This window comes from Oncorhynchus tshawytscha, linkage group LG22, assembly GCF_018296145.1.
Source record: "Oncorhynchus tshawytscha isolate Ot180627B linkage group LG22, Otsh_v2.0, whole genome shotgun sequence".
Taxonomy (NCBI): domain Eukaryota; kingdom Metazoa; phylum Chordata; class Actinopteri; order Salmoniformes; family Salmonidae; genus Oncorhynchus; species Oncorhynchus tshawytscha.
The window spans coordinates 28183047-28210580 of record NC_056450.1 but is presented as its reverse complement, the minus strand read 5'-3'; the positions used below and the strand labels follow the sequence as shown (position 1 = coordinate 28210580).

The window sequence follows — 27534 nt, the reverse complement described above, 5'->3', positions numbered from 1 at the left end:
CTCAGACCATAAAAGAGTTGAGTTGTACGGGTGACGGCATGTGTAAGAATCCCTGTCTGGGTACTCCTGGGCCAGGGATTTTACAGAGTGGCTCTGCATCCTCAGAGTTCAGGGCAAATTTGGTACTTGCCACCTGCCATGACTGGCATGTGCGGGTCAGGTTACTGTGGATCACAGTCCTACAGAGAGATCTCTCACCACCGCAGAGGGAGAGAGGTATAGAGGGATTGATGGGGGGGTTATGACACCACACTCCCATTTTAAATCTTAAGACAGCAGACACATCTTTTGTCCTCTCAGTGTGGAGGATTGGAATGTGCCCCAGAGAATTTGCCGTAAAGACGGAAACACCCCTTTGTGACCCACATATCACACTAAAACGGACCACAGCTGCATTGTGATCTAAGATAGTCGCGACCCCACAAACGCAACACGAGGAAGAGGACAAAGAAACCTATTAACAATCTAGGCTATGGTTGATTACTGTATCTAAGAAGGGGAATTCAAGACGAACCAGCCAGTTATTCTCTTCAAATCATCGGTTGTCTACACGGTCCTCCTATTCAAGCTAGGAGGGTCGACACGACTGATTAGCCTCCTCAGAAGTCCACTCTCACAGAACGAGTGCAAGGGAACAGACCACTAAGAGAAAGGACACTGACATTGTGTGGACAATCAGAGACTTACACCCAGTAACGAAGAAGGTGCCAAAATAGGAGAAGGAGGTCTTCGGCTATACCTCCTAAGATGAACTCAGTCCAGGAAGAGAAATGCAATGGAGACCTTCAACAAGTAATTACATCATTATAATTCTGACCCATAAGAGCGGCAGTTCAGGGCAAGGTGTTCGAGCTAAACTAAGCATAGTTTACAAATGTATCCAAGTGTGCTTTTCTCTCGTGCACTCTCTCTCTCTCTCTGTCTCTTTCTAAATCCCCATCTTGTGTAACGTGTCATATTGTGTTGGTCCGTTAGGGACCTGTTTCATTGTACTAAGTTCTAATCAATAGTCTAGACTGTATGTTTGTCTATCTTATATTATCATTTAGCTTGTTGTGGTACGGAATGATTTAGTCAGACCCGGGTTGGTGCAGATTTACAAATTATGCGACGTTCAGGATGAGACTGTAGAGGAAAATAATTAATTAGGCTGTAAAATCAATATTCTGATATTCTTTGAGTTATATTGGCAAACGGAAACTCATTAAACAGACTTTTCCCATGGTGCCCCAGGTTACTGAGTTAATGATTACCTGATTACATGATTTAATCATAGCTAATTATTCGATAAACAGCAGTCATCACATTAATGACACTACTTTACAACATATTTGGCGCCCCCTGTGAGGAATCTAAGATAAAACTAGGCCTCACTTTTGAATTCATTCCATAGCAATTGGGTAGCAAGATGTGTTTACACCAATAAAAGCTTTTGGCAGGATAATTGTTGAGAGGGTAATGTGTGTGGTTTTTCCTTTTCACCCAGATACTGGTAGGGAGAGAACCACTCCTGTGTTGTATATCTGACGGAAGTCAGTTTGTATGGGTTTTAACGAATACTACGAGCTAGTGCATATGAACCGGCCGATGTTTAGGTATTCTAAAGGAATAGACGCGTTGGGCCACAACGTAGTGTTATTTCTGTCTTCGCTAGTAGTATTTTAAGGGAGGACATGGGGCGAGCCGATGGAAATATGAGTAGTTTTTTTTATATATATTTTTTTTACCTTTTATTTAACTAGTCAAGTCAGTTAAGAACACCTTTTTACTTCCAATGACGGCCTGGGAACAGTGGGTTAACTGCCTTGTTAACTGCCGGTCAGAGTGTCAGATTTTTACCTTGTCAGCTCAGGCAGTCGATCTTGCAACCTCTCTGTTACAAGACCAACGATCTAAACACTACGCTTCCTGCCGCCCCATATATGGATTCACCGAAGCAGTTAAATATCTCTCCAGACCAACGGTGTATTTCTTTGTTCTCTGCGCGTTCCGGTCAACATCGTGAAACATATCGTTGAAATGTGAGACGTCACCTAGTAAACCTGGTCCATTGTTGGAGGGAAATTTCCTTGTGCTGGGAAGTGGAATTCCCGCACAAGTGAAGCTAAGCATTGCACCAAATGCTAAGCTAACAAAAGGGGGAGCAGACATGTTTGTTTTCCCCTTTGTTGAAAGTGAAATCGCGAGCCGGGTGGAAATCCCGTATGATTTCAGCTTGTGCTATCAGTGACCTCTGGTGGTGAAGAATCACCAGTAATTGTTTTTAAATACTTCAGGTTACACTGTATGGTATCCACCCAATCTCAACTGATTGGATATCATTTTCTCGTTCAATCTAATAAATATGTTAAATTGCCATCCTACTTTTCTGGGTCGTTAATTGGGATAATACACAAACTGATTTGTTCCAACCAATGAGACAAAATTCAACTTTTCCACATTAACTTAGATACAGCAACGCTTTCAGGTTAATTAGTGTCTTCACTGACATTTTCAACCTCTCCCTGTCTGAGTCTGTAATACCAACATGTTTTAAGCAGACCACCATAGTGCCTGTGCCCACTAAGGTAACCTGCCTAAATTACTTCAGAACCGTAGCACTCAGGTCTGTAGCCATGAAGTGCTTTGAAAGGCTGGTCATGGCTCACATCAACACCATCATCCCAGAATCCCTAGACCCACTCCAATATGTATACCCTACCAACAGATCCACAGATGATGCAGCCTCTATTGCACTCCACACCACCCTTTCCCACCTGGACAAAAGGAACACCAATGTGAGAATGCTATTCATTGACTACAGCTCAGCGTTCAACACCATAGTGCCCTCAAAGCTCATCAATAAGCTAAGGACCCTGGGACTAAACACCTCCCTCTGCAACTGGATCCTGGACTTCCTTACGGGCTGCCCCCAGGTTGGTAAGGGTAGGTAACAACACATCCGGCACGCTGATCCTCAACACAGGGGCCCCTCAGGGGTGCGTGCTCAGCCCCCTCTGTACTTCCTTTTCACTCATGACTGCACTGCCAGCCACAACTCCAACACCATCATTAAATTTGCCGATGACTCAACAGTGGTAGGCCTGATCACCGACAACAACCAGACAGCCTATAGGGAGGTCAGAGACCTGGCCATGTGCTGCCAGGACAACAACCTCTCAGTCAACGTGATCAAGACAAAGGAGATGATTGTGGACTACAGGAAAAAGAGGACCGAGCACGCCCCCATTCTCATCGACGGGGCAGTGGAGCAGGTTTAGAGCTTCAAGATCCTTGGTGTCCACATCACCAGCAAACTAACATGGTCCAAGCGCACCATGACAGTCGTGAAGCAGGCACGACAAAACGATTCCCACACAGGAGAATGAAAAGATTTGGGTCCTCAGATCCAGGTTCTATAGCTGCACCATTGAAAGCATCCTGACTGGTTGCATCACTGCCTGGAATGGTAACTGCTCGGCCTCCGACTGCAAGGCACTACAGAGGGTCGTGCGAATGGCCCAGTACGTCACTGTGGCCAAGCTTCCTGCCATCCAGGACCTCTATACCAGGCGGTGTCAGGGGAAGGCCCTAAAAATTGTCAGACTCCAGCCACCCCAGTCATAGACTGTTCTCTCTGCTACCACACACGGCAAGCGGTACCGGAGCGCCAAGTCTAGTTCCAAGAGGCTTCTAAACAGCTTCTACCCCCAAGCCATAAGACTCCTGAACATCTAGTCAAATGGCTACCCAGACTATTTGCATTGCCCCCCCCCCACTCCACACCACTGCCACTCTCTGGTGTCATCGATGCATAGTCACTTTACCTACATGTACCACCTCAACTAAACGTTGCCCCCGCACATTTACTCTGTATCGGCACCCTCCTGTATATATTGTTATTTTTTACTGCTGCTCTTTAATTACTTGTTACTTTTATCTCTTATTCTTATCCATATTTTTTAAAACTGCACTGTTGATTAGGGGCTCGTAAGTAAGCATTTCACTGAAAGGTCCACACTTGTTGTATTTGGCACAGTTGACTAATTTGATTTGATTGCCAAGAAGACTCGAGGCTGTAATTGATGCTAAAACGTGCTTCTACAAAGTACTGAGTAAAGGGTCTGAATACTTATGTAAATGTGATATTTCAGTTTTTTTTATTTGTAATACATTTTATAAAATGTAAAAAAAACTTGTTTTGCTTAAAGCTTCTCTAGTGTTTGTGAGTTATTTACTTAGAAAAATAAGTACCTAACACTAGGGACAACAAGAGGGAAATGTCATTTTGTTAACCAAGTTAAATTCTTCCCAAATGTTCTGTACAGCTGTATTCAGACAACTCAACATTTCTCCCATCCAGATATATATATCCCACTTAATATACTATGCGTCTGATCTATCATGTCTTTAATATCTCAATGTTCAAAGTGTTGATTCCAACTGTCCCTCCTCTTGAACAATAGCATCCTAATGTTCAATTCATATAAACATGGAAATTACTAATAAATCTATAAACAATGACAATAAAACATGAATAAAAAAATAACAAATTATTATAAAACGTTAACTAAACAAACAAACAAATGAACAAAGAATGAACAGTCACCGCGAGGTGTACAAATTCAGAAACTTATGGCCTCCGAACTATGATCACACAACGAAATGCCATTCCAGCTGAAGCTGCGGTCTCATTCAATGGCAGATGGCGCAGCCTTAGTTTCTCCACTTTCCCCTTCTGGTTCCTAAGAGAGTGATAGCACAAGATTTGGAAAGCAACAAAAAGACACACAAAATATAACATAAGGCTCTGGACTGCGAACCCTCGCTGGAGGCTCTGGACTGCGAACCCTCGCAGGAGGCTCTGGACTAGGGGTCGTCGCAGAAGCCTGGTGTGTGGGGCCAGCGTACTTAGGCACAGCGTACTTAGTGTTCCACATGTTTAATAAATATGCAACTCACCAAAAACAATACAAAGAAAAAAAGAGTTAACATGGCGTATAACCCCACCCCTCCTTTCCTTCACCCGTCACATCATTCCAGCGTGTATTCTTCAGGTATCGTATACAGTTCATTTTCCCAACGGCACATGTAACTTTTGCCAAACACATTTCATGGCCCTTGATAATCTCCCAATTTTAATATCCATGTAGATACCTCCGTTTCTCCCACATACACGAGTCTCTCACCTGAGCTTGTTCTCTCTCTCCACGCTCACTCCACACGAGCTCTCAGCACCCCGGCCCTGGTTTATGGCTCGGACTCAGATAGGAGTGGTAAAAGTCACTGTCTCACATTGCACGCCTTTGTCGCTATTTCTTCAGCTGGTTAGGGAGGGTTGTGAGGTTTACACACACTGTCTACGGTCAAATTATTCCCACCATGCATTAAGACAAAGAAATATCCTCAGCCATATTCCATGCACTGGCGACATCGTGTAGAAGCGGTAGGAACTGCAAGTATGTTCCTATTAAATTTCCAATGGCAAGACAATATAGGGAAGAGAGATGGGAAAAAATAATAATAATTCTGAACAGTTAGTCCTCTGGGTTTTGCCTGCTACATAAGTTCTGTTATACTCACAGACATGATTCAAACAGTTTTAGAAACTTCAGTGTTTTCTATCCAAATCTATGAATAATATGCATATCTTATGTTCTTGGCATGAGTAGCAGGAAGTTGAAATTGGGCACGCTATTTATCCAAAAGTGAAAATTCTGCCCCCTAGCTTTAAGAGGTTTTAACAGGAAGTAGGCCAACTCGGAACAGGGGACACATTTGTGAGTTGCACAAGACGTGGGGAGCAGAGCTTTTTCTTTTTGTTCATGTATTGAATACAAATTGCCCCGTCTACAATTTGATGGATTATTAACGTTTAAAAATACCTAACGTATTACAAAAGTAGTTTCAAATATATTGGCAAAAATTATAGTTTTCAACTTTTGAAATATTTTGTAGTGACGTTGCGTTTTTCTAAGCTGTTTTTTATGGATCAAACTCGCTTTATAAATTGACATTTTCGATATATATGGACGGAATTAATCGTACAAAAGGACCAATTGTGATGTTTATGGGACATACTGGAGTGCCAACAAAAGAAGCTCGTCAAAGGTAATGCATATTTTATATTTTATTTCAGCGTTTTGTGTAGCGCTTGCTACGCTAGCCCCTTTGTTTACCTTTTAGTGAGGATGGTTGCAGGCTATCAGATAATAGCTTCATATGCTTTCGCCGAAAAGCATTTAAAAAATCTGACATGTTGGCTGGATTCACAACGAGTGTAGCTTTAATTGAGTATCTTACATGTGTGATTTAATGAAAGTTTGACTTTTATAGCATTTTGAATCTGGCGCTCTGCATTTCCCCTGGAAATTAGCCAGTTGAGACGCTAGCGTCTCCCCTATCCTCAATTAACCTTTTTGGGATAGGGGGCAGCATTTTCACTTTTGGATGAATAGCGTGCCCAGAGTGAACTGCCTCCTACTCTGTCCTAGATACTAATATATGCATATGATTATTATTATTATTGGATAGAAAACACTCTGAAGTTTCTAAAACTGTTTGAATGATGTCTGTGAGTATAACAGAACTCATATGGCAGGCGAAAACCTGAGAAAAATCCAACCAGGAAGTGGGACATCTGAGGTTTGTAGTTTTTCAAAGCTTGGCCTACCAAATACACATTGAGATATGGATGAGGTTGCACTTCCCAGGGCTTCCACTAGATGTCAACCGTCTTTTGAAACTTGAATGAGGATTCTACTATAAAGGAAGGGCTCATGAGACCTCTTTGAGTCAGTGGTCTGGCAGAGAGCCTTGGTCTCATGACGCGTGCTCCCGACAGTGTTACTTCTCGTTCCAGTGCTTTTCTGAAGACAAAGGAATTCTCCGGTTGGAACATTATTGATGTTTTATGTTGAAAACATCCTAATGATTGATTCCATACATCGTTTGACATGTTTCTAAAGGACTGTAATGAAACTTTTCGAGTTTTTGTCTGGATGAAGTGCCTGCGCCTCATGAAGATGGATTACTGGGCTGGACACGCTAACAACAAGTGGCTATTTGGACATAAATGATGGAACTTTATGGATCAAATCAGTCATTTATTGTCAACATGGGATTCCTGGGAGTGCCTTCTGATGAAGATCATCAAAGGTAAGTGAATATTTATGGTTGTCACGTCCTGACCTTAGTTCCTTTTTTATGACTCTATTTTAGTTTGGTCAGGGTGTGATTTGGGGTGGGAATTCTATGTTTTTGTTCTATGTTTTGTATTTCTGGTTTTGGCCTGGTATGGTTCCCAATTAGAGACAGCTGTCAATCGTTGTCTCTGAGAACCATGCTTAGGCAGCCTGTTTTCCCACTATGATTTGTGGTTAGTTGTCTGCACCAGACAGAACTGTTTCGTGTTGGTCTATTTTCGTTATTTTGTCTTAGTGTTCTGAGTTAAAATAAATATTAACATGGACACGTACCACGCTGCATTTTGGTCCGATCTTTCATACTCCTCATCAGATGAAGAAGATCATTACAATGGTGTTGTTTCTAACTTTGTTGATTCCAAAATGGAGGATATTCCTTTTACTGTCTTGTGTTCTGAGCGCCGTTCTCAGATTATGCTTTTTCCTTAAAGTTTATTTGAAATCTGACACAGCGGTTGCATTAAGGAGAAGTCTATCTTTAATTCTGTGAATAACCCTAGTATCTTTTATCAATGTTTATTATGAGTATTTCTGCAAAATCACTTGATGTTTTGGAATCAAAACATTACTGCACGTAAGGCGCTAATGTAAACTGAGATTTTTGGATATAAATGTGCACATTATCGAACAAAACATACATGTATTGTGTAACAAGTCCTATGAGTGTCATCTGATGAAGATCATCAAAGGTTAGTGATTCATTTGATCTATGTTGTGCTTTTTTCTGCGATGGGTAGATTAATTAACACGATGTTTATCTGTCATTTGCTGTATTGGACTTGTTAATGTGTGAAAGTTACATATTTCTAAAAAAAAAATTGAATTTCGCACGCTGCCTTTTCAGCGGAATGTTGTCGAGGGGTTCCGCCTGCGCTAGAAAGGTTAACATATATTTTCCTTTCTATATGAAGCCTGAACACAGTACCACTGTATAAGTACCCCAAAGACCAAGGACCTCATGATTAAACAAAAGCATGTTAAATAAAAAATAAACACATTTGAATAACTAATCAACTTAGAATTGCAACTCTTTATAACTCCCTATGGAATTAATAATAATCTCCTAAAGTAATGATACAATTTGGCTAGAGAATGGTGTTTCTCATGAATTTTATAATGAAATCCCCCTGTTCCGTCAATTTCTAATGAGGGTGATCAATTCTCATTAGGATTTTTTTGTATACAGGGCTTTCTACACCATTAAAACGTTTCCTCTGCCTTCCTTTCCTTGTCCTCCGAAAACCATTTAAATACCTCTTCAAAACATTTCCATCCTCCTGCATACCCAATTTAACTGCATTGAGAAGACCCCATCCAATACATCCCACAACACGGCGACAGTATCTCTCCACTGAGTCTAACGATTCACTGGTCTCCTTTTCCCCATGATTCTCCATAACCACCACACCACATAAAAAATGTAAAGTTAATTTTAGGTTTAGTAAGCCCTATACTAGTTCCTCGTGACCCCTCCACTCTTTTATACATTGTAGAATTCCATTCCAGAATAAGACACAATCAAACATAAATTTATTTAAAAATAAAACCACATAAAATGTTGAATGATTTAAACAAACCCTAAGGCCTTCTGCATTTTCAAGGAGTGTTTGGCCAAATAGTTTAAATGTTTTACCTTTAGGATCCATTCCCCTGGCATTTCGCCAAGAATCTTCAACCCAAAATATGTTTTACTGTGGCAAATTTAGCCAATTTCTCATCGTAAGGAAACCACAATATATACATATGGTTCTCTAACACTTTCTCTTACAGAGGCAGCCGCCTTTGTCATTTTGTCTGCTTTACGATGACTTGTGGCGATTTTATCTGTACGACTAGTATGAGCTTCACATTTCCCCACTGTTAATTTACTGGGTAACTGACATGCTTCTGATAATGCCTCTAACTCCAGACCATTTTTATTGGTGTTCCTGTCACTGTTAACCTCTACGGGATCGGTGTGTCCTCCACGAGACTAACGTAGGCTACCGTGATTAGCATTAGGTTGTAAGTCACAAACAAAATTCCAGGACATAGACATATCTGATATGGGCAGAAAGCTTACATTCTTGTTAATCTAACTGCACTGTCCAATTTACAGTAGCTATTACAGTGAAATAATAACATGCTATTGTTTGAGGAGAGTGCACAATTATGAACTTGACAATGTATTAATTAACAAATTATGCACAATTGGGGAGTGTTGATACAACGTTTAGAACAGATGTGCAATGGTTCTTTGCACATACACTGCTGCCATGTAGTGGACAAAATATAAATTGTGCCTGATCTGGAATAATACATTATGGCCTTTATCTTGCATTTCAAAGATGTTACAGAACAAAAATACATATATATTTTTTTCTTTGTATAATCTTTTACCAGATCTAATGTGTTACATTCTCCTACATTAATTTCACATTCCCACAAGCTTCAAAGTGTTTCCTTTCAAATGGTAATTTGTGCTCTGTGTTCCTCCTTTCCTATCTCCTCCCCATTCTCTCTTCCATCATTTTCTTTTCACTTGAGGGAAAGGGTCTGGTTTGTTCTGGATCTACTACAGAGCTGATGGGCATTTCTGCTCTCCCTCTCGGTATCTCATGTGTCACTACTACATTACCAGGGGCACTTACATTACCAGAAATTCACCACTAGGTGGCAGCTGGACACAGAATTGAGTGAAGTTATTATTACCTTAAGCTTACCATATGCTTCCCAGTCAAAACAGTTTGCGCAAATATTATGACAACATTTTGTGTAATTTTTGTTCGTTTTGGTGTTGGACAGCATTCAATGTTTTTTTGTGTGCTGTTGAAGCACACATTCTTTCTTGAGGAAGTAGACTGGCTATGTTTTTGATATGACGTCTCAAGAGGACAGACGGTAGAATTTCTGCTTGTTTCTTGTTTTCAAGCGAATGGCTTTTTAAGGGAGTATGCGAGGCTTGCTTCGCCTTGCCGAGTTCTTCTAGGAACAAACCAAACCTATGTTTGTGAATGCCGTTATAAACCTGACCTGACCCCAAACATACTCAATCTCCCACCTTCCATCAAAGAACACACACACACACACACACACGATAGGCTATTGAATGGGCAGTGTCCTGGGGTAGATAGTGTCTTTGTCTTTTCTGTGCCTCCTACATTGTCTTCAACACACTGTCTAAATAACTTTTCAACAGTGTATGTGTGTCTAACTCTAACCTGACCAGAGACTAGGCTGCAGAGTGTGTGCCTGGGCACTGTGTGAAGCGTGTACATATCTTTCACCTATCTTTAAATTGGGTGACCCTGCTGACGTGAGTAACTACAGGCCCATTAGTATACTACCTGTGGTGTCGAAGGTTGTTGAAAAGTGTGTAGCAGAACAACTGATTGCCCACCTCAACAACAGCCCCTTCACATTACACTCCATGCAGTTTGGCTTCAGAGCGAAACACTCAACGGAAACGGCCAAATGCTTTCTTCTGGAAAATGTGAAGTCCAAGATGGACAAAAGGGGCGTTGTTGGGGCTGTGTTTTTGGACCTAAGGAAGGCCTAACCATGAGATTCTCATCACAAAATTGTCCAAGTTCAACTTTGCCCCCGATGCCTTAAGATTGATGAAATCATACCTTGAAGGCAGAACTCAGTGTGTCAGAGTGAGCAATGAGCTGTCGCCCACTCTTAGCTATGATGTGGGCGTGCCCAAAGGGTCAATACTGGGGCCCCTCCTGTTCAGCCTGTACATTAATGATCTGCCTTCTGTCAGTACTGGGTCTGAAGTTCAAATATATGCAGATGATACAGTGATATATGTGCATGCAAAGAGCAAACAACAAGCTGCACAAGAACTCACTACTGTAATGGTCCAGGTTACAAATTGGCTCAGTGACTTGTGTTTGCATATCAATGTGAAAAAAAACTGCATGTTCTTCACAAAGAGGGCAACAGATCCTACTGAGCCAGACGTCTAAGTGTCAGGGGAGAAGCTCCAGGTGGTATCTGATTTTAGGTAGCTTGGCATCATACTTTATTCCAACCTCTCTTTTAAAAAGCAGATGAAAAAGGTAATTCAAATAACCAAATTCAACCCAGCTCATTTCCGATTTATACAAAATTGGTTGACTACAGAGGTAGCAAAACTGTACTTCAAATCTATAATACTCCCTCACTTAACATACTGCTTGTCTAGTTGGGCCCAAGCTTGCTGTACAACATTAAAACTCATTCAGTCTGTCTACAAATCAAATCAAATCAAATGTATTTATATAGCCCTTCGTACATCAGCTGATATCTCAAAGTTCTGTACAGAAACCCAGCCTAAAATCACAAACAGCAAGCAATGCAGGTGTAGAAGCACGGTGGTTAGGGAAAACTCCCTAGAAAGGCCAAAACCAAGGAAGAAACCTAGAGAGGAACCAGGCTATGACGGGTGGCCAGTCCTCTTCTGGCTGTGCCGGGTGGAGATTATAACAGAACATGGCCAAGATGTTCAAATGTTCAACAATGACCAGCATGGTCAAATAATAATAATCACAGTAGTTGTCGAGGGTGCAGCAAGTCAAGTCATTGTGTCGAGATATCGTACTAAAACACTTGAGTGTCTCTCTTGATCCTAGGTCCTGGCAGAGTTGTGCAGACTCAGGACAACTGAGCTTGGAAGGAATACACAGATTTAAAGAGGAGTCTGTAATTTGCTTTCTAATTATCATGATCTTTTCCTCAAAGAAGTTCATGAATTTATTACTGCTGAAGTGAAAGCCATCCTCACTTGGGCAATGCTGTAACGGGATTCCTCCTGGGAAGGAGAGGCGGACCAAAATGCAGCGTGGTTATAATTCATGGTTCTTTAATAATGAAACTATACATGAATAAACTACAAAACAAGAACCGTGAAAACCCAAAACAGTCCCGTGTGGTACAAACACTGACACAGGAGACAACCACCCACAAAACCCAACACAAAACAGGCTACCTAAATATTGCTCCCAATCAGAGACAATGACTAACACCTGCCTCTGATTGAGAACCATATCAGGCCCAAACACAGAAACAGACAAACAAGACATCCAACATAGAATGCCCACTCAGATCACACCCTAACCAAACAAAACATAGAAACATACAAAGCAAACTATGGTCAGGGTGTGACAAATGCTGCTTTTTAGTTAGCTTAGCGACAGTATCTAAAATACATTTCGGATTGTTCTTTTTTTCCTCAATTAAGTTGGAAAAATAGGATGATTGAGCAGCAGTGAGGGCTCTTCGATACTGCACTGTACTGTCTTTCCAAGCTAGTTGGAAGACTTCCAGTTTGGTGTGGCGACATTTCCGTTCCAATTTTCTGGAAGCTTGCTTCAGAGCTCGGGTATTTTCTGTATACCAGGGAGCTAGTTTCTTATGAGAAATATTTTTAGTTTTTAGGGGTGCAACTGCATCTAGGGTATTGCGCAAGGTTAAATTGTGTTCCTCAGTTAGGTGGTTAACTGATTTTTGTCCTTTGACGTCCTTGGGTAGGCAGAGGGAGTCTGGAAGGGCATCAAGGAATCTTTGTGTTGTCTGTGAATTTATAGCACGACTTTTGATGCTCCTTAGTTGGGGTCTGAGCAGATTATTTGTTGCAATTGCAAACGTAATAAAATGGTGGTCCGATAGTCCAGGATTATGAGGAAAAACATTCAGATCCACAACATTTATTCCATGGGACAAAACTAGGTCCAGAGTATGACTGTGACAGTGAGTAGGTCCAGAGACATGTTGGACAAACTCAGTCGATGATGGCTCAGAAAGCCTTTTGGAGTGGGTCTGTGGACTTTTCCATGTGAATAGTAAAGTCACCAAAAATTTGAATATTATCTGCTATGACTACAAGGTCCAATAGGAATTCAGGGAACTCAATGAGGAACGCTGTATATGGCCCAGGAGGCCTGTAAACAGTAGCTATAAAAAGTGATTGAGTAGGCTGCATAGATGTCATGACTAGAAGCTCAAAAGACGAAAACTTATTTTTTGGGGGGGGAAATTGAAATTTGCTATCGCCTTTGCGGGATGCACGGGGGATATGGTCACTACTGTAACTAGGAGGTGAGGTCTCATTTAACACAGTAAAATTCATCAGGCTTAAGCCATGTTTCAGTCAGGCCAATCACATCAAGATTATGATCAGTGATTAGTTCATTGACTATAACTGCCTATAACTGACTATAACAAACAGTCTCTCAAAGTGCTTGATAGGAAGCCCAATCATTATCATTACTGTTACATCCTCAGAAAGCATGAGCTCCTGAGTTGGGAAAATCTTGTGCAATACACCGAAGCTTGTCTTGTATTCAAGATCCTAAATGGCCTGGCTCCCCCTCCACTCAGTATTTTTGTTAAACAAAATTGTTACAGTTTCAAAGTATGTATATTTTTGAAACAGCATAAAACAATGCTTGATGCTTAACAATGCTCTTCTCCATTTACATATTCATTACTGTATCGACTCTCACTGTTTTTTTCTCAGACACTGAAAAACAGACCAGGCAAGAGGATTTACAAATAGCTCACATTGCTAAGAATGTACTGTGCAGCATGTCCTCATGTTACTTTTGTTTTTAGTTCTCAACCTATAGCTCATATCTCAAAGTAGCATCAATCATTCTCAAAAAATGATATTATAAGACACTTCATGATCTTTCTCATTCACACTCCAGGATATGATACGATATGATCCTCACCCTGTATATTCAACACTATAATCCAGTTAACTGTGGACCAATGGAAGACTGACACCCCAGTCGAGCCTATCGTAAGTCTATGTGCGCCAAATACACAATCAATCAACCTGACCACAAACAATCAGACAGTCAACTTGACCACAACTCCTAGACTACAGTGCGGAACTGTACGGTGGTGTTCTTCATCTTCTTCTTATAGTCTTCATCAAACTGTTCACTCTGGGCCACAGTGAAATGGTTCTTCCAGTCACCAACCTTTCCTGAAGAGTGGGAGAATGGGAGAGAGAGAGAGAGAGTCATGAGCAAAGAAAAGGTGGTGGATATAGAGAGGGGAGGAGGGAACGACTGACAGAGAGAGAGGTATAGGGGAGAAATACCCATTCATACCTTTTCGTATGAATGTAGAGATCTTGAAACGCAAGCAGAATCTTTGTGGATGAGGCAAGGTAGACTAACAAGACGTGACTGGTCTGGGCCTTGTCTGATCTTATGAAGGCTACTGGACATGCACATGGGTTAATCATACATAGACAACATCGGCCTGAACATGTGAAGACCTTTGACAGGAACATTAGCTAATCAGTGATTAGGCACCAGTAGGAGTATGCATGTCACTCCACCAATAGAATCTATGCCTCAATGTTTTAGCTAATCAGAGAATGGAAACTAAGTAAGACAACAAGATTCACAAAGTGGAGTGATGATGTTATGTAAGGGTAAAACTGTATAAAACCAAGCACTAAGAATGAAGAGTTTACAAACCTGACCCCAAACATATTCAATCCCCCACCTTCCATCAAAACACACACACACACCACACACACACACACTCACCTGATAGGCTACTGAATGGGCAGTGTCCTGGGGTAGATAGTGTATTTGTCTTTTCTGTGCCCTTAAACATCCTGCATTACATTGTCTTCAACAAACTGTCTAAATAACATTTCAACAGTGTATGTGTGTCTAACTCTAACCTGACCAGAGACTAGGCTGCAGAGTGTGTGCCTGGGCACTGTGTGAGGCGTGTACACATCTTTCACCTACTGCATCAACCTTTTTTAGTGCCAGGTTGCTTGTTAGACGACCACAATCAATACAAAAAGATACTCTGTAATGTTACTTGGTAAGGAGGTCTGGTGAGGAGGTCATGTCACAGGTAAATGTTCATACAGTAGTTGAGGAGATAATAACCAAGCATTGGCTACCCCAACATAAAGCCTCATCAGGAACTTATAGTACCATATGCATTTATTTAAGTATCATTACAGATGCTGGCAGTGTAGAAATTTAACATTTAATATCAAATACAATAGACCACATTTACTGGAATGACATTCACTCTCACGTGTGGAAAAAAAGCCCCCATTAGCCACACCTCCAACTCTTCTGATAAGCTGTCACCACTACATTGCCCCTGCCGCTATTCAATGTGCATGCGAATGAGTTGTTGGAAGCCATTTAGAAGCTTTCGTTAAATAACAAAAATCACACTGATCTAAAAAATACATTATTTGATTTCAGGCAAATTGAATAAAGTAGGTTGGAAGATACAAAGTGTAATTTTCTATCATTCTAAACAGTAGAAGCACTTCAGATGAACAACAGCGCCATCCCACTTTTTACAGTGCAAGTGACAGGCATAGTGAACATACAGCTGTGAAACGTGGAGGGTGTGTGTATGTGCAAATTACTGGCTCTTTGACCGCTTTGGGTCATATAGACATTTCATAATATTTTAAGTACAAGTACATGAACATCAATGTATTGTGTTTAGTCATACTGTATACTGTATACGAGTAGGAATTGTTACAGTTTCAAAGTATGTATATTTTTGAAACAGAATAAAACAATGCTTGATGCTTAATAATGCTCTTCTCCATTTACATATTCATTACTGTATTGACTCTCACGTATCACACTTTCACAAAAAAACATGAAGACATGGCTAAAGGTCAATCAGATTTGTGAACATAATCCCTAGGTGTGTCACGGCCTGACCTCAGAGAGATTTTTATGTCTCTTTTGGTTTTGTCAGGGTGTGATTTGGGGGGGCATTGTATGTTCTATTTTCTATGTTTTTGTATTTCTTTGTTTTGGCCGGGTATGGTTCTCAATCAGGGACAGCTGTCATTCGTTGTCTCTGATTGGGAATCATACTTAGGTAGCCTTTTTCCTTTTGTGGGAAGTTGACTTGAGTTAGTGGCACTATTGCCCTTGTAAGCTTCACGGTTGTTTTTTTTGTTATTTCTTGTTTTGTTGATGACATTTTACAAAATAAAAAGTATGCTCACCACGCTGCACCTTGGTCTTTCTTTAACGACGGCCATGACAAGCTGTGTATTACCGGTTTCCATTTTGGCTGTTGTCTGTAGCTTGTGAGGTGTGGAAACACTTTGTTGCTTTTATGGATTTGGTCTTGTTGCTTTTTTGTGCATTGTTGCAATATCTGTATGCTATGTCTTGCTTGTCCTATGTTGCTCTGCGTGTGCTCATTGATTGTATGCATTGTAATTGTGTTTAACCGCCCAGGGACTGCGGTTGAAAATTAGCCGGCTGGCTGAAACCAGAACTTTTACTCAAACGTTGATTCATGTGCACTGTCCCTGTAAAAATAAATACAATCAAACAAACATTAATGTATTACGTTTAGTCGTACTGTATACAGTATACAAATAGGAATTGTTAGTTTCAAAGTATGTATATTTTTGAAACAGCATAAAACAATGTTTGATGCTTAATAATGCTCTTCTCCATTCTATTCTCCCAGCCGAGCCTATCGTAGGTCCATATGCGCCAAATAAACAATAAATCAACCTGACCGCAAACAATCAGACAATCAACTTGACCACAACCCCTAGACTACAGTGCGGAACTGTACGGTGGTGTTCTTCATCTTATAGTCTTCATCAAACTGTTCATTCTGGGCTACAGTGAAATGGTTCTTCCAGTCACCAACCTTTCCTGAAGAGTGGGAGATTGGGAGAGAGAGAGAGTCATGAGCAAAGAAAAGGTGGTGGATATAGAGAGGGGAGGAGGGAACGACTGACAGAGAGAGAGGTATAGGGGAGAAATGGAGAAGTCTACCTTTTCGCATGAATGGAGAGATCTTGAAATCCATGATTGGGAGGGTGGAATAGTTGGCCATGCTGTTCTTCTTCATATTATCAAACTGCACTACTCCTCTCACCCTCTCCTTTTCCTCTGCTGAAGGAGACAAACCTAGGTAGGAGCACAGCCTGTCCAGCTCTCTCCCCGTATCCTGTAGGATCACATACACATTGGATGGAAAAACAGCTAACCTCCTAGAGCAGCAGTTAAAATGGCTCTTGAGCATATGTGTGCACTGAGCTCATTAGATGCATCTTAATACTACTGTAACACACAACTAGCATCAGTATTCTACTCACCTCAACCATGTCCTCATAGAAGAGGTAGAGGATTTTTGAGTGAGTCTGTTTCTTCTCCCACCAGCCAGTCACATGGTCGTACCATGAACCAAACACCACTGAGGAAGTGCAGAGTAGACAAATTAATAGTGTGAATGGGGACTATTATCACTTGCTCATTCAATCACTCCATTATTCTCTCATTTACTCACTCTTTCCATCCATGAATCTCTGTAAGAAGTTGTTCCAGTCTCCTGGCTCTGGCTGTGTCCTGTTCATGCGGTCAAAGTGGAAATAAGACACAGCACTGTCCTTGGCATTACGGGCCACATACACTATCTGCAGAGAGAGAGAGATTGCATTTATACACTGCTCAAAAAAATAAAGGGAACACTTAAACAACACAATGTAACTCCAAGTCAATCACACTTCTTTGAAATCAAAATGTCCACTTAGGAAGCAACACTGATTGACAATACATTTCACATGCTGTTGTGCAAATGGAATAGACCACAGGTGGAAATTATAGGCAATTAGCAAGACACCCCCAATAAGGGAGTGGTTCTACAGGTGGTGACCACAGACAACTTCTCAGTTCCTATGCATCCTGGCTGATGTTTTGGTCACTTTTGAATGCTGGCGGTGCTTTCACTCTAGTGGTAACATGAGACGGAGTCTACAACCCACACAAGTGGCTCCGGTAGTGCAGCTCATCCAGGATGGCACATTAATGCGAGCTGTGGCAAGAAGGTTTGCTGTGTCTGTCAGCGTAGTGTGCAGAGCATGGAGGCGCTACCAGGAGACAGGCCAGTACATCAGGAGACGTGGAGGAGGCCGTAGGAGGGCAACAACCCAGCAGCAGGACCGCTACCTCGGCCTTTGTGCAAGGAGGAGCACTGCCAGAGCCCTGCAAAATGACCTCCAGCAGGCCACAAATGTGCATGTGTCTGCTCAAATGGTCAGAAACAGACTCCATTAGGGTGGTATGAGTGCCCAATGTCCACAGGTGGGGGTTGTGCTTACAGCCCAACACCGTGCAGGACGTTTTGGCATTTGCCAGAGAACACCAAGATTGGCAAATTTGCCACTGGCGCCCTGTGCTCTTCACAGATGAAAGCAGGTTCACACTGAGCACGTGACAGACGTGACAGAGTCTGGAGACGCCGTGGAGAACGTTCTGCTGCCTGCAACATCATCCAGCATGACCGGTTTGGCGGTGGGTCAGTCATGGTGTGGAGTGGCATTTCTTTGCTCGCCAGAGGTAGCCTGACTGCCATTAGGAACAGAGATGAGATCCTCAGACCCCTTGTGAGACCATCTGCTGATGCGGTTGTCCCTGGGTTCCTCCTAATGCAAGACAATGCTAGACCTCATGTGGCTGGAGTGTGTCAGCAGTTCCTTCTAAGAGGAAGGCATTGATGCTATGGCCTGGCCCGCCCGTTCCCCAGACCTGAATCCAATTGAGCACATCTGGGACATCATGTCTCGCTCCATCCACCAACGTTGCACCACAGACTGTCCAGGAGTTGGCAGATGCTTTAGTCCAGGTCTGGGAGGAGATCCCTCAGGAGACCATCCGCCACCCCATCAGGAGCATGCCCAGGCGTTGTAGGGAGGTCATACAGGCACGTGGAGGCCACACACACTACTGAGTCTCATTTTGACTTGTTTTAAGGACATTACATCAAAGTTGGATCAGCCTGTAGTGTGGTTTTCCACTTTAATTTTGAGTGTGACTCCAAATCCAGACCTCTATGGGTTGATAAATTTGATTTCCATTGATAATTGTTGTGTGATTTTGTTGTCAGCTCATTCAACTATGTAAAGAAAAAAATATTTAAGAAGAATATTTCATTCATTCAGATCTAGGATGTGTTATTTTAGTGTTCCCTTTATTTTTTTGAGCAGTGTATATAGTGGTTATATAGTGGAGAAACAGAGGACAAGTTGCAAATACTGCACCCTGCAGTTCTGCTCCCAGAAGGACTTGGGCAGCAACTGGACTGGGAGGTGACTCTTGATGAGCCGAGGAGAGGTGGTTAATTTGTCCAGCACCTCCACCCCTAGGACAAACAATATAATAATGCAAAATAATGTTGGATGGATATTATCACTGTTCAGCAGTGTCTGTCATGATATTGAAGATTTTAGTTACTGCTTTGAAGACATCAGATACATTTTTTACATAAGAATTACAAATTGGGAGTGGTATGATTATGTTTTACAATGCTCTATTCTAACCTGGAGGGTAAAGAGGAATGAGCAACTCCAGAAAAGGAACTTTCTCAAAGATGGGTCTCTGACGCTCAGGGGCTGTCTGGACATAATACAGCAGGTCTAGAATGTAGGAGACCCATGTGGTTCCTAAGAGAGGAATACAGATAGGGGAAACGTACACAGTCATTCACAAACCCAAACACAATCTTTAATGAAACATCAACCTCAGACTGAGAGAGACCTGCTTTGGGGTAGGTAGCGATGAGAATGTCATCTGGTCTGGCCTGGAAGTTCTGTACATTGTCCCAGTTGCCGGTGAAGTAGTTGGTCATGGAGACTCCATGGAAGTCAAAGAGTTTTGGTCGAGGTGGCAGCTCCATCTGTAAAAGTCGGACATGTATTCGATCAAGGATCACCACAGTATTGTTTAAGCTTGGATATGAAACTTGAACAGAATCTTTTAGCGATCCAAATGGTTGAATTATTCAAACATAGAGAGGAATAACGCTCCATTGATATGTTTGCCTACAAATGTTAAACCGGCCAGGGCCTTGGTCACTGATCCATCTGGAGGTGTGTTTTTAAGAATGTAAGTACAGCATGCTGATCCGAATATCACACACACACCACCCTTCTCGGCCAGTAACATATTCAATGCTATTCTATTCTGCCATGTCATTAAAACTTGTTGGGGATAGGGGGCAGTATTTTCACTTTGGATGAATTGCGTGCCCATAGTGAACTGCATCCTACTGTGTCCTAGATTGCTAATATATGCATATTATTATTACTATTGGATAGAAAACACTCTGAAGTTTCTAAAACTGTTTGAATTATGTCTGTGAGTATAACAGAACTCATAGGGCAGGCAATCTTCCAAACAGGAAGTGAAATTCTGAATGCGGGTCTAATTTTAAGTCATCGCCTCTTCACTTCCAAATAAGATATGGATCTGTTAGCACCTCCTACGCCTTTCACTAGATGTCCTCATTCAGTAGAACGTGGAATGGAGCCTCTAGTGTGAACTTTGAACGAATGGGAGGGGAATGAGTCACTGTCCTGGCAGAATGCAATTTCCCTGTTGCGCCTTTGTCTGTAGATATCCCCATCGTTCCATTTGGCTGCAGATGATAACGTATGCTCTGGTTGTTGGATATATATGAAAATAACATCCTGAAGATTGATTCTCTACTTAGTTTGACCAGTTTATTCGACCTGGAATATATATTTTTGAAGTTTTCGTACGAGTTCTCCTGGACCAGCGTCAGCTTTTGGGCACGTGAGCTGAAAGTGCTAGCAAATGCAGCTAATTGGACACTAGTATTGGACATTATGGAACAAAACAATAATTTATTGTGGAACTAGGACTCCTTGCACTGCATTCTGATGAAAGATCATCAAAGGTAGGGAATATTTATGATGTAATTTCGTATATCTGTTGACTCCAACATGGCGGAGAAATATATTTACGTCTGAGCACCGTCTCAGATTATTGCATGGTAGGCTTTTTTCGTAACGTTTTAAAAAAATCTGACACAGCGGTTGCATTAAGAACGAGTGTATCTTTAATTATATGTAGAACATGTATCTTTCGTCAAAGTTTATGATGAGTATTTCTGTTATCTGGCGTAGCTCTCTGTAATTACTCCGGATATTTTGGAGGCATTTCTGAACATGGCGTCAATGTAAACCGAGATTTGTGGATATAAATATGCATATTATCGAACAAAACATAAATGTATTGTGTAACATGTCATATGAGTGTCATCTGATGAAGATTATCAAAAGGTTAGTGATTCATTTTATCTCTAATTCTGCTTTTGTGACTCTATCTTTGGCTGGGAAACATGGATGTGTTTTTTTTTGGTGGTGGTGGTGGTCTAACATAAATATATGTTGTGTTTTCGCTGTAAAACATTTAAAAAATCGGACATGATAGGTAGATTAACAAGATGTTTATCTTTCATTTGCTGTATTGGACTTGTTAATGTGTGAAAGTTAAATGTTTCTAAAGAATATTTTTGAATTCCCCACACCACCTTTTCAGCTGAATGGGGGGGAGGAGTTCCCCTTGCCACTAGGTGCATCTGTTTGTTCTGCTAACCCTTTTATCGCATCCCTGGTGTAGTTGATGAAACGCTGTTGATTATAATAGATATAAATAATCTAATTTTTGAGAGTTGACCACCAGAAAATGCTAGACTCCAACCCTGCTAATATCTGGTTTCTAGCTTTAAAACTTCTTATGGCTTTAGATCCCGCTAACGGGATCGATATGACAACAGTCAGTGAAAGTGCAGGGCGCCAAATTAAAAACAACAGAAATCTCATAATTAAAATTCCTCAAACATACAAATATTTTACACCATTTAAAGATAAACTTGTTGTTAATCCCACCACAGTGTCTGTTTTCTAAAAGGCTTTACGACGAATGCACAAAAAGTAACAAAAAGCAGAAATAGAGATAGAATGAATCACTAACCTTTGGTGATCTTCATCAGATGATACTCATAGGACTTCATGTTCCACAATACATGTATGTTTTGTTCGATAAAGTTCATATTTATATCCAAAAATCTCAGTTTACATTGGCGTGTTACGTTCAGTAATGTTTTGCTTCCAAAACATCTGTTAATTTTGCAGAGAACCACATCAATTTACAGAAATACTCATAAATGTTGATGAAAATACAAGTCTTATGCATGGAACTTTAGATAAACTTCTCCTTAATGCAACCGCTGTGTCAGATTTCAAAAAAGCTTTAACGAAAAAGCCCACCATGCAATAATCTGAGTAAGCGCACAAAGCCATACAGATATCCGCCATGTTGTGGAGTCAACAGAAGTCAGAAATAGCATTGTAAATATTCACTTACCTTTGATGATCTTCATCAGAATGCACTCCCAGGAATCCCAGTTCCACAATAAATGTTTGATTTGTTCGATAAAGTCCATCATTTATGTCCAAATACCTCCTTTTTTTTGCATGTTTAGTACACAATCCAAACTCACGAGGCGCGGGCAAGTCCAGGCGATAGTTCAGACGAAAAGTCATATTACAGTTTGTTGAAACATGTCAAACGAAGTATAGAATCAATCTTTAGGATGTTTTTATCATAAATCTTCAATAATGTTTCAACCGGAGAATTCCTTTGTCTGTAGAAATGCAATGGAACGCAGCTAACTCTCACGTGAGCGCACGTGATCAGCTCATGGCATTCTGCCAGACCCCTGACTCAATCAGCTCTCATTCCCCCCTCCTTCACAGTAGAAGCCTCAAACAAGGTTATAAAGACTGTTTACATATAGTGGAAGCCCTAGGAAGTGCAATGTTACCCCATAGACACTGTGTATTCGATAGGCAATGACTTGAAAAACTACAAACCTCAGATTTCCCACTTCCTGGTTGGATTTTTTTCTCAGGTTTTTGCCTGCCATTTGAGTTCTGTTATACTCACAGACATCATTCAAACAGTTTTAGAAACTTCAGAGTGTTTTCTATCCAAATCTACTAATACTATGCATATATTAGCAACTGGTCCTGAGTAGCAGGCAGTTTACTCTAGGCACCTTATTCATCTAAGCTACTCAATACTGCCCCCAGCAATAAGAAGTTAAATTCATCTGGCACCCCACATGGAACCCCAATATTGTCAATGTATACTCTGTCCTCAAAAGACCCAGATGGAGAGCTTCTTCTTGCCCGCTTTACTGGCATGAGGTCATGATGTTGGATGAGGGTGAAAGGCATTCCTAACAGTACAAGAGCACATATGCCTGACCAATTTGAAGGTAGAATTGGCCATAATTCCACTCACCCACATAACCACCAGACATCAGCTCTCTGTCTTTTTATTTGACTGAAATCCTCGGAGCTCAACCACCCGGTCAGATCCCTCATAGTCACATCAGTTGTGACATTCTCAGTCTTGTTACATCTAGCCACCTCCCCTAAGTCCTTCCCATGAGGATTGTACCGGGCCAAACAATAATAGTCTCCTCCTGCCACTATGAAGGGGGGAAGCCTAGATCTAATAGACACATAGGGATACAACTCGGACAAAACAGAGATGCTTGTTCTAGGTCCCAAGAAACAAAGAGATCTTCTGTTGAATCTGACAATTAATCTTAATGGTTGTACAGTCGTCTCAAATAAAACTGTGAAGGACCTCGGCGTTACTCTGGACCCTGATCTCTCTTTTGAAGAACATATCAAGACCATTTCAAGGACAGCTTTTTTCCATCTACGTAACATTGCAAAAATCAGAAACTTTCTGTCCAAAAATTATGCAGAAAAATTAATCCATGCTTTTGTCACTTCTAGGTTAGACTACTGCAATGCTCTACTTTCCGGCACCCGGATAAAGTACTAAATAAACTTCAGTTGGTGCTAAATATGGCTGCTAGAATCCTGACTAGAACCAAAAAATGTGATCATATTACTCCAGTGCTAGCCTCTCTACACTGGCTTCCTGTCAAAGCAATTCAAAGCTGATTTCAAGGTTTTACTGCTAACCAATTCAAAGCTGATTTCAAGGTTTTACTGCTAACCTACAAAGCATTACATGGGCTTGCTCCTACCTATCTCTCTGATTTGGTCCTGCCGTACATACCTACACGTACGCTACGGTCACAAGACGCAGGCCTCCTAATAGTCCCTAGAATTTCTAAGCAAACAGCTGGAGGCAGGGCTTTCTCCTATAGAGCTCCATTTTTATGGAACGGTCTGCCTACCCAAGTCAGAGACGCAAACTCGGTCTCAACCTTTAAGTCTTTACTGAAGACTTATCTCTTCAGTGGGTCATATGATTGAGTGTAGTCTGGCCCAGGAGTGGGAAGGTGAATGGAAAGGCTCTGGAGCAACGAACCGCCCTTGCTGTCTCTGCCTGGCCGGTTCCCCTCTTTCCACTGGGATTCTCTGCCTCTAACCCTATTACAGGGGCTGAGTCACTGGCTTACTGGGGCTCTCTCATGCCGTCCCTGGAAGGGGTGCGTCACCTGAGTGGGTTGATTCACTGATGTGGTCATCCTGTCTGGGTTGGCACCCCCCCTTGGGTTGGGCCATGGCGGAGATCTTTGTGGGCTATACTCAGCCTTGTCTCAGGATGGTAAGTTGGTATTTGAAGATATCCCTCTAGTGGTGTGGGGGTTGTGCTTTGGCAAAGTGGGTGGGGTTATATCCTTCCTGTTTGGCCCTGTCTGGGGGTGTCCTCGGATGGGTCCACAGTGTCTCCTGACCCCTCCTGTCTCAGCCTCCAGTATTTATGCTGCAGTAGATTATGTTTCGGGGGGCTAGGGTCAGTTTGTTATATCTGGAGTACTTCTCCTGTCCTATTCGGTGTCCTGTGTGAATCTAAGTGTGCGTTCTCTAATTCTCTCCTTCTCTCTTTCTTTCTCTCTCTCGGAGGACCTGAGCCCTAGGACCATGCCCCAGGACTACCTGTCATGATGATTCCTTGCTGTCCCCAGTCCACCTGACCGTGCTGCTGCTCCAGTTTCAACTGTTCTGCCTTATTATTATTCGACCATGCTGGTCATTTATGAACATTTGAACATCTTGGCCATGTTCTGTTATAATCTCCACCCGGCACAGCCAGAAGAGGACTGGCCACCCCACATAGCCTGGTTCCTCTCTAGGTTTCTTCCTAGGTTTTGGCCTTTCTACGGAGTTTTTCCTAGCCACCATGCTTCTACACCTGCATTGCTTGCTGTTTGGGGTTTTAGGCTGGGTTTCTGTACAGCACTTTGAGATATCAGCTGATGTACGAAGGGCTATATAAATAAATTTGATTTGATTTGATACAAATAATGTAGAGCAGTACAGCTATCATTGTCAGGCGTTCCTACTTTCATGAAAAGCTTTACCATACACGCTACCCCTCTAGGTGAATTAGTTCCATCAAGTTGGAACGGGATGGTCGTTAACAGGGGTTTAGCTGTTCCACAGGCATAACACTCTTCCTTAGCCATAGACCTTGCTATATATTGTATCCACTCCATCCACAAATTGGAATCCACAAACCCTGTTTCTACCTCTATAACTTCTTTGAGATCTTTAGTTTGTACTATCCTCACCGGTCCTTGACTTTGGATGACTCCACGGGTGACGTCCGTTCTATTAGAGGTATTGCTTGTATCCTGGCTGGCTGTAGATCTATCACCAGCCCTAACCTCCACTACCCGGAATGGTACCTTAGTGTCAATGCTTTTCTGGTCAAAGCCAACATACCATAACCCGAGATCCTCTTTCTTCACATTTTTAATGGTAATTTGTACCTTTATGCAATACGTCCCTTGCTCCGGATTGCAGTCAAAAACCCTGACCTTCACTATACTCCATCTGTTTGTATATTGGGAATGTGGATTTACTTAGCCTTCTCTCTCTGTGTGAGCTATGACCTGATTCCAGGAGTTACACAGGGATCTACACAGATATCTTCCCCAAAAAGTCAAAGTCCTAGACTGCCAGGAGGTTAAGAACCCTATTTGGTCTACATATAACTCAATGGACACATCCTTCCCCAACTCTACTCTCACCTCCTTTCTATCCAGATTAAGTGACCTCGGGTATCTTGGTAATGCTAAATCCTCTTCTTTCCCATTATGGGTTAAGTTACCACCTTCTACCTTCTCGAGTGGTTCATGGTGTATTAGGAAAATGGCTCCCACAATTAGACAGCTCAGACCGATCAGTACTCCTGTAAAGCCCCACCCCTTTCCAGAGAACATGTCACTGGCTAGAGGCCAACCCATACTTCCACTTCTATTGAACGCACACAGTGAGGATCGGGCGGGTTAGGGAATCACCGTTTGAGAGGTGACCCCCGAACCCTATTGGTATTCGGTTCTTCTCCTAACTCGGTTTGTTCGACAGTGTCAGCGTGTCTTACCCTCTTGCAGTGTGTAATATGGACCCAGGTGGCTCTTTCCGCTATTCGTACTGCAAAGGCTTTCACAAGTAGCAACTGGTATGGTCCTTCCCACCGTGGCTGTTTCCAGTCTTTTTTCTTGAGGCATTGGACCCAGACCCAATCTCCTGGTTGGATCTTGTGTGTCACCTTACTCTGCAACTCTCCTGTTGGGCATAGAATCTTTGACATACGGGTGTGGTTACTAAACAATTTCCTCATGTGTTCTGTAATGGTATTTTCTGATTCAGCATAACCCTGTTCGGGCTCTCCTGACTCGGGCATCCTATAAGGCCTCCCGAACACTTTCTCGAATGGAGATAATCAATCTTTATCAGGGGTTATCCTTATGGTCATTAACACTATGGGTAAGCACTACACCCAATTTCTACCTGTGCTCATGTGAGTCTTTCTTAACCTGCTTTTTTTCATGCGCTCTATCAGACCTGCTGATCGCAGATGATAGGAACAATGTTTCTTCATATTTATACCTAATTTCTGTCCAATGTTGTCTATAATTTGATTAGAAAAACGAGACCCACTGTCTGAATAAATGGTTTCTGCTAGACCAAATCTAGGAATAATATCTTGGCATAATGCCTTAGCCACTCTTATTGCATCTGCAGAGGAGGTGGGAAAAGCTTCCACCCATTTAGTATATTTATCTATGATAGTTAGACACCACTTCTTTCCTTCACTTTTAGTGAGTTCTAGAAAATCTATTTCTAGTTGTTGGAAAGGATATTTCGCCTGGGGATATTCTCCCTGTGGTACTTTCTGTCTACCCTGGTGAATATTCTGTGCACAAATAACACATTTAAGTAATTTGTGATCCCGTATGCTATGAAGTGCTTCCTTATTATCTCCACCATCCCACCATCCCTCCACCATCGCTCTGCCCATGTATCAATATTGCTGCATATCTAAACAATGACTTAGGTAATATGGGCAACTTATCATGATACCAAATATCATTTCTATATATTGCTCCCAACTTCTCCCATTTTGAAATCTCTTTTATTGGTGCTCTAGACTGAAAATCTTTTAACTTTTTTGGGATAGGGGACAGCATTTTCACTTTTGGATGAATAGCGTGCCCAGAGTGAACTGCCTCCTACTCTGTCCCAGATGCTAAAAAATGC

At 41.8% G+C, this 27534-nt stretch overlaps 2 protein-coding genes across 8 annotated transcripts in view; one reads left to right on the top strand and one right to left on the bottom strand.

The window, feature by feature from the left end:
* LOC112222250 (cytosolic sulfotransferase 2) overlaps positions 1-16175 on the top strand; it is a 21773-nt gene extending 5598 nt beyond the window's left edge. For 5 of the 6 annotated variants that reach the window (XM_024384978.2, XM_024384979.2, XM_024384980.2 and 2 more), the window contains one exon: positions 301-1227. In XM_024384978.2, coding sequence (XP_024240746.1) covers positions 301-401 — 101 coding nt within the window. In that variant the 3' untranslated portion in view covers positions 402-1227. Of the gene's footprint in view, positions 1-300; positions 1228-13858 lie in introns of those variants that run through there. The other variant, XM_024384982.2, reaches the window with a different exon arrangement.
* On the bottom strand, positions 13847-27534 carry LOC112222249 (cytosolic sulfotransferase 2). 2 transcript variants are annotated; one of them, XM_024384977.2, is made up of 8 exons: positions 26375-27534; positions 19727-19865; positions 19510-19632; positions 19231-19331; positions 17481-17607; positions 17290-17387; positions 16967-17141; positions 13847-14142 (listed from the first exon to the last, which is right to left on the bottom strand). In XM_024384977.2, the coding sequence occupies exons 1-8, from the start codon at positions 26675-26677 to the stop codon at positions 14030-14032; spliced, it is 1179 nt and encodes a 392-aa protein (XP_024240745.1). In that variant the 5' UTR covers positions 26678-27534; the 3' UTR covers positions 13847-14029. The 2 variants fall into 2 exon arrangements, with proteins under 2 accessions (XP_024240745.1, XP_024240744.1); XM_024384976.2 differs by lacking the exon at positions 13847-14142 and adding an exon at positions 16515-16843.